This window comes from Hibiscus syriacus, unplaced genomic scaffold (genome assembly GCF_006381635.1).
Source record: "Hibiscus syriacus cultivar Baekdansim isolate YM2019G1 unplaced genomic scaffold, ASM638163v2 tig00110198_pilon, whole genome shotgun sequence".
Classification (NCBI taxonomy): domain Eukaryota; kingdom Viridiplantae; phylum Streptophyta; class Magnoliopsida; order Malvales; family Malvaceae; genus Hibiscus; species Hibiscus syriacus.
This window is the reverse complement of record NW_024062623.1, coordinates 602,576-610,026: the sequence shown is the minus strand read 5'-3', so window position 1 is coordinate 610,026 and position 7,451 is coordinate 602,576. Positions and strand designations below refer to the sequence as shown.

Sequence of the window (7,451 nt, the reverse complement as noted above, 5' to 3'; positions counted from 1 at the left end):
AAATTAATAATATTACTAAGTTTTTAACGGCCGTTACTACATAGACACCTAAAAGTATAACAAAGAAAATATTAGACACTTATTTTTAACGAATTTTTTTAAGTACCTAAAATTAACTTACAGTGTAATTTGATCATTTATTTTTATATTAAGCCAAAATATAAACTTGACACATATCGATTAATAATTTTTAACGATTGTTATTGAGTAGACATTTAAAAATGTAACGAAAAAAAATATTACGCACCTAACAGTATAACTGGAAAAAAATATTATTTTTACATTAAGTAAAAAAAAACTGAAGTTCAATACGTCGTAGTTTAGAGACGTTGTAGTTCATTTCGAACAAAATCTCCTTTGTCCCGGGGGAGAGAGAAACGGAACAAAACGGGAGGCGATACTTACCTGCTTTAACAACGATTCACCGGCGTTGGTGTTTTGAAAATGTCAAACGCAACAAGCGAGTCCGGAAGTGATGTCGCCGGTAGCTTGATATCCCAACTACAGAGTATCCAAAACAGAGTCCAGGTCCTCTTGCTTTTCCTGCTTTTTAATTTCCATTGCTTGTCAAATCTCATACTATTCATCAATTTGAATTTCTTATGTTTGTAATTTATTAATCAGGAATTGGAGGCTGAGAACGCGAAGCTATCATCTCAACTCTCCAAATGTTGTTGCCATAAGGTTCTTTACTGACTTTGATTTTCTTTCTTTATCGCTATTTTGTTGTTATTATAATTATTATCTGTAATGTTTCCTTTTTCTGCCATTCTGTATATCAAAGAATTTACAAAAGAAGTGTCATATTTGCACCATTTTTTTTCAGTAGTTCATTTTGCTACTTTTGTTTTTCTTTTGACAAGATTTATTTGATATTTTTATTAGTAAAATGATCAATTTGTTGCTATATTAAAGGATGAAGCTTCAATTTACAATTAAGTAGTCTTTGATGTACTTTGTAAAAGCTTCCTGGCCCTTGGGAGTGTGGTACTAGTTATAGACCATGTTTGGTTTATGATTTATATACACCTTATTGAGATGGGGAGGGGAAGTTTTTCTTGTAATACTTTTAATTGGTTACTTATGAGACTTTTAATTGGTTACTTATGAGACTATAACGGTTCTGATGTCGAATGCTTCAAACAGGGTGTAGAAAGTCAGAGAAAAAACACTGGAGGTGATAAGACCAGAAAAAAGAAAGCAATAGAAAGAAATCCAGGTTTCTTTTCTAGTCTCTGTCTATTGATTGATCTAAAATGTCATTTGAGTTAGTTTACAGCGAGGAAAATTCTCAATGGATTGCTTCTTGTGATTCAAGTAAACGGGCAATGGCTTTGTTTTGAAAGTTTCTACTTTATCTCATCAAATATTGCTTCTTTCATGTGACAAACAAGTTTGCCAATTTGTATAAAACCTTAATGAGAAAATTTTGGCTTTTTAATGATGAATTTCTTTTTGGTCCAATAGACGTCCTCCACCATGCATTCTTTTATTTATGTTAAATGTGAGAGTCAATGTTAGATTCATGTTAAAACCATCCAACTAGTTTATTAGAGAAGATACTCCACTAGTGTGCTGTGCAATAGTCAAGTTTAATATGCTGAATTGCTGATAAATAAAATATGATAGAGCAGAAAAGCCTGAAGTATATATATATACATTTCCACCTATGAAGTGATGTATTGTTAATAAAAGATATGAAAGAAATAAGGAGGGATTTACCAAAGATGCAGAAAATAAATAATCTTTATGCCATCAGGATCTGATCATTATTCATGTTTTTTTTTTCTGACAATGAATTTAATGCAATTTGGCTATTTTGAATTGATCTTGTTGGTGTCTACTTCGTTGTATTCTTTTGGTTTCTATGATTGGTCTATCCTTCCTGTTTTAAGTTTCCTATGCAGCTTCTGAAAATAAACAGCGATTGCAGATTTGATGTATGCATTTGATGAAAAGAAGAAAATTTTACATGCCAAATTCTTATTCACATATCTATATGGGATTATTTCAAACATATGTAACGTAGTTTCTTTTCTTTTGCCTGCCAATGACCATCAATTGATTCATGAGATATGAAATTGGAGACGTGTTACATTATTCGTATTTCATAAAATGCTGCATAGGTAATCTGTTATAGAGCAACAGTTACTCAGCTTCTGTTCAGTTGCACCGTTTTAACCCTGAAGTGTATTAAGATACTGTCCTAGTAAAATATTTTCCTTGATTAGGTAATTGTAGTAGTATTTTGCTTATCATCTTCTTATGTATCAAATTCTATACTTTCTAAACAGGTTATAATTTGACAGTTATGAGTCACCATCCCAAGAGATATGTTGCTCTAAAAGTCATGTATTTTGGTCAAAGGTACACAATTTAATCATAATCCCTTGTAGGAAAATGAAAAATAGCAACTGAGTAGTTATGGAGGAAGAAATAGTTTTAATGGTTGCACAGTTTATTTCATTTAGCTTGGTTCAGCCTTCATTCCAGCCAGATAGGTGCTAGGGCAGCATCTCTTTGAGAACAGTAACAACACCTAGACTTGTTTCCCCTATAGTATGTAATACTGCTACCTGCATTTATACTTGCTGGCATTTTGAAGAGATTGAGACATTGAATCTTGGACTTGGACTGAGTTTCTTCTAGTATCTACATGGCATTAGTTTCGTTACGTAGTTTATCTGTAAGATTCCTATTAAATATATTTGAAAAGTTAATTTAAGATCATATCAAGATTAAGCCCTTCTGATACCAGCCTTGGTAGGGTAAGAGATATATATTATCTGCATTAGCAGGGACTCTTTTTTTTCTGGCCTTAGAAGTCTGCTTCATTTTATCATTTGATTGTAGAACCAATAATATTTTAAAAAGAAATTAAAATTTATAAATTGGTAAAGACTGTAGAAAGCAACAAAGCCTTATAATTCCAGGTGCTATATGACAGGTTTTATGGTTTTGCTTCAGAAGCACAAATGGATCCCACTGTTGAGGTAGGGTTCTTAAAGATATTTTGGAAATTTACAGCTGATGAATGATAAGTGCAAGATTTATTTGAATCTTTGTAAAAAATATTTTTGAGAAGAAAAGAAACTAACTCTTAAATCATAATATACTTGAACTTGTATCAGATGTGTATTATTCAGTTAGCTTCTTTCTCGGATATATTCATATAACTCCAGCATTTATGCAGTCTGAAATTTTCAAAGCTCTCGAGAAAACAAGGCTTTTAGTTGGTGACAGGAAGGAATCACAGTACTCAAGATGTGGCAGAACAGATAAGGGGGTGTCCTCTGTTGGCCAAGTAAGCTGATCAGTAGAAGAACCTCCTTTAATCTAACAGTAATTTTGAACCATGGTTTACCGTTTACCGTTTACCTATTGAATGCTAAGAACATGAAAAAATGCTCGATGCAGGTGATTGCACTGTTTTTAAGGTCAAACCTCAAAGAAACTGATGCAAACAACAAACTTTCAGGAGAATTAATTTCGGAGATGCAAATTGGTCAGCAACTTATTCTATCCTGGAGACTCTTTAAGTAAAAGTTGTTCTGTGACAATAATTTGATGTTGGTGTTTCATGGATTTTTCTTGTTCCAAATCCTTGAATTCTATCATTTTCTAGGTCCAATTGCAAATTTGAAATTGAACATGAAAATACTTATTTTTAATTAATAAAGCTAGCAACAGATAGAATTTCATTTGGGACAAACAATTTTGGTTTGAGGGTAGATCAAACTGTTTAAAGAGCTTTGAATATTATATTTTTTCACCAAATGTCTTAGCAGTCTCACTTTTTCATCATGAGACCTCGACCTCGTTATACAATTGGAGAAACTAGAATGAAAAACTGTGGGCCAAAGTAGTGCTGATATGAATAAAATCCTTCAGTGTAAAATGTCTTTAATTTTCTCACTTGTGCTGTCAAATAGACTCCTGAGCAATTCCTATAGTGGAGGGTACAATACACATGCATAATTGGGGCAAACTAGTACAGAACTCACAAGTTGTAGGAAAATAAAAATTTAGATCAAGATTAGAAACTAATTGAAGTTTGAATAATTCTTTAGTTTCTATTTGCCTGACAATCACATCATCATTCTATTTTGTTGAATTTTGCCTAATCTGAATAGCACATCATCACTCATCAGATGATTAATAAGCTCTTTCCCCATCCTACTTGAAACTATTCCAAACTTCAAAGTTAGAAGGCATGCGAATTGGTCTCTGCAAGAAAAACCGAGTAGATATAAAGTAAAATGCACTGCATTTTCTATATAGCCTTATCACTTTATTACCTCCAACTTCTTTAGAAAAATGTAAACACGTTGACAATGAAGTGAAAAGGAACGAAATATATATTTTATCATAACTTATGCTGTTGTTACTTTTTTGAATTTTTATCAGAAGGAGAAATTGATTATGTGAGAGTACTGAACCGAGTTCTTCCAAGCGATATTCGAATTTTAGGATGGAGTCCTGTTTCAATTGATTTCAGTGCAAGGTCTTTCTAAAATTTGAAAAAGTTTATTTCTTTTTTTCATTTTGAGGATGATTCAGTTTACAAAGGATAGTTAAAACCAAATTCATCCTAGATGGATTTATAGTAGCCAGAATTATTGGCTCATTGTTACCATTATATATTTCTTTTTGAACTTATTATATTAGTTATCTTATTGGTGAAGTGATGTCATATTGTCTGTCAGTGCAGGTTCAGTTGTTTGTCTAGAGAATATAAATACTTCTTTTGGAGAGGAAATTTGAATCTCCCAGTAAGCATTCTCTTTACATGGATGACTGTGTGGGTTCTCATCAGATTTAAGAAGACATAGTGATGCAATATATATGTATATTTATTTATTGTTAGGCTATGGAGAATGCTGGAAAGAAATTTATTGGAGAACACGACTTTAGAAACTTTTGTAAGATGGATGCAGCCAATGTACACAACTACAGGCGACGTATTACACAGTTTGAAATTTCTTCTTCTAATATGAGGTGACTTTCTATTTGTTTCAGTCGATTCTAGTGAGATTATATGTATATATATACACACACATACACCATGCACATATTTTATATTTATATTAGGTAGAATGGTAGATTCTAAGGGTCAATTTTATGTATGTATGAAGTGGATAATCTTCTATTGTTACTTGCAGGTTTGAAGGTGATCAGCTTTGTGCTATTAAAGTTAAAGGTAGTGCCTTCCTATGGCATCAGGTGCGGTGCATAGTTGCTGTGCTATTTATGATCGGCCAAGGTCTCGAATCAGTTGACGTGCGTGACTTTTATTCTCTTTACTTCTTTGTCTTCAGTTTTTGAAAATTGCTTTGCTAGGTTAGAGGTGGAATTAAACAGACACTGGAACCAAGTATTACTCCTGCAAGCTGGTCCTTTTCCCGATATTGACCAGCATGATACCTGTGGCCAATCCAAATATATTTTCTTGTTTATTTATTTTTTTACATATTTCTAGTGTTATGCATGCATCTTTACCTTTTGGCATGAGTTACATTCACATCAAGTGACCTATGAATCAATTTTGTGTAGGTGATAGATGTATTATTGGACATTGAGAAGACGCCAAGAAAACCTCAGTATGCCATGTCTCCAGAGATACCACTGGTCCTTCAATCCTGTGAATTCGAAGACGTCAAGTTTATTTGCTCCTCAGGTACATGATACCAAAAAATACACACACACACCCCAACAACACCAACAACAAGAACGACCTCATATCTTTGACTCATTGCTGAACATAGGGTACTGATTTCTATGCTACAATTTGACCTGATCCATAAGCAAACATGAAAGTTTACCATTTGCATCCATATATCACTTGCACATTTTCCCAGTCGGCAATCATTTATGTTTGAAATATTTGAATTATCCAGTGGTTTTATTACTAGATTCTGGGCAAGCACTGCGTATACACTTGGAAAATGAGGGTCGAGCATACCAGCTGCAATCAGCAATTTTTCAGGAAGCTGCTCTGAGTTGCTTGCCTATAGCAAATGGTGCAGAAACCAAGTTCTACCATATCATTGCTATCAAGGTCTTACTGTTTTATTATCTATGTTGATATATCTCAGTGAAAGAGTTTTGACTTTTTTCAGATCAGAGCTTACTGAATGACGGAACAATCGAGGTCGCTTCCCACATTCCTCTCTTGTCACGGCCAACTGAGCGTAAGTGCTGCTACACTCTAGCTTTCGTTAAAAATGCCATCACTGCTAGAAAATGATGCTACCCTGCATTATTCATATACATTAGGACATTTAAAAAGGTGTGGCTCGATATATTTATTAGCAACAAAGAGAAACTTATCTAGGAAAATTCAAAAGTTTGCTTGTGTATTTCAATGGTGGCAGTTTAGATCATACTTCATCTAGGAATTCGTGATGCGCATAATGTTCATTATGAAAAACTCGACAACCTTGCAAGTTAGAAAAATATCAAGTCCGATCAATGCCCTGAGGTTTTATTGGAAAAGCAACCATCGCCGTAGTTGACTAGTTAGTCATCGAGGAAATGTTTGTTTTGGAAGAAACGAATGGCTTCTAGTGTAGGGTTCCTTATAATCTTAAATACCATCTCTCTTTTTGGAAAGTGTGGGGGCGGCCTCCCTTTACTTTCATTTGCCCTTAATCTTTCCTTACATTTGAACTAGATGATGATGAGTTCCGTAACGAGGAATAGGAATATAGGATAAAAGAAATTGATAGCTTAATTATCTGAGTTTTTTACCGTTGATGCGTTGACGAACACCAACTATTGACGGAGACGACTTTTGTTTTGGTCAACAAGTGAAATGTTTTTAATCTTTCAACAAGTCTCACATTTTCAAGTACTCATCTTCTTTACGCTCCGTAGAATGCAACTGGCATCCTGTACGTTTTCTTCAACTTCTTCAAGTTAACATGACCTAGACCAACTCATTTTTTGCAGCATCGTACAGAGAACGACGTGCCAAACTTGATTCAAAAAGATAAAGTGCAAAATCATGTGGAGTTGACGCTCTACAGTGTCGACTCAGGTATCCTTCACAGTACACCTCAAAGTTTAATATTTGTGCTAATGGAATGAGTGGAAAATTTTCATTGTTTGAGTTGTTTGTAACATGTTTACTTGTGCAAGGAAATATGCTACTTTTACAAACGGTTGAAACTTGATCATTATATTGCTATTTTCATTGGGTATATTGTTAGCAAGGTTAAAGCGTGTACAACAGGCACACTCGTGTGTCTGTGTCCATGCATGTTTGTATGTGTGCATGCATACATGTATGTTTGCTTGTATGCATGCATGTGTCTATGTACACTCGTTCATATTTATGCATGTATGCGTATGTATGCGTGTGTGTGTGACGTGTGGGGTGTGCATTTGGGGGGCCTTTTGGTCCTTTTCAGTACAATGGGTTCATTCAAAGCATTGACTAATATTTCTTA

At 34.0% G+C, this 7,451-nt stretch overlaps 1 protein-coding gene across 2 annotated transcripts; it reads left to right on the top strand.

Annotated features, from left to right (window-relative positions):
- Positions 1-340: 340 nt before the first annotated feature.
- Positions 341-7,188, top strand: LOC120218517 (tRNA pseudouridine(38/39) synthase-like). Of its 2 annotated transcripts, XM_039215433.1 has the most exons (15): positions 341-528; positions 625-684; positions 1,147-1,219; positions 2,295-2,367; positions 2,948-2,993; positions 3,194-3,304; positions 3,418-3,505; positions 4,408-4,504; positions 4,712-4,772; positions 4,868-4,998; positions 5,163-5,280; positions 5,554-5,677; positions 5,913-6,020; positions 6,120-6,191; positions 6,952-7,188. In XM_039215433.1, the coding sequence occupies exons 1-15, from the start codon at positions 445-447 to the stop codon at positions 6,993-6,995; spliced, it is 1,290 nt and encodes a 429-aa protein (XP_039071364.1). In that variant the 5' UTR covers positions 341-444; the 3' UTR covers positions 6,996-7,188. The 2 variants fall into 2 exon arrangements, with proteins under 2 accessions (XP_039071364.1, XP_039071363.1); XM_039215432.1 differs by lacking the exon at positions 6,952-7,188 and having other exon boundaries at positions 6,120-6,262.
- Positions 7,189-7,451: the final 263 nt, after the last annotated feature.

Bases quoted from the DNA above. Each gene is read 5' to 3' on its own strand.
- LOC120218517 (XM_039215432.1), top strand. From the start codon at position 445: ATGTCAAACGCAACAAGCGAGTCCGGAAGTGATGTCGCCGGTAGCTTG. The intron at 4,505-4,711 runs GTCTTTCTAAAA...CTGTCAGTGCAG, and splicing joins TCAATTGATTTCAGTGCAAG to GTTCAGTTGTTTGTCTAGAG. The intron at 4,773-4,867 runs GTAAGCATTCTC...ATTTATTGTTAG, and splicing joins GAGGAAATTTGAATCTCCCA to GCTATGGAGAATGCTGGAAA.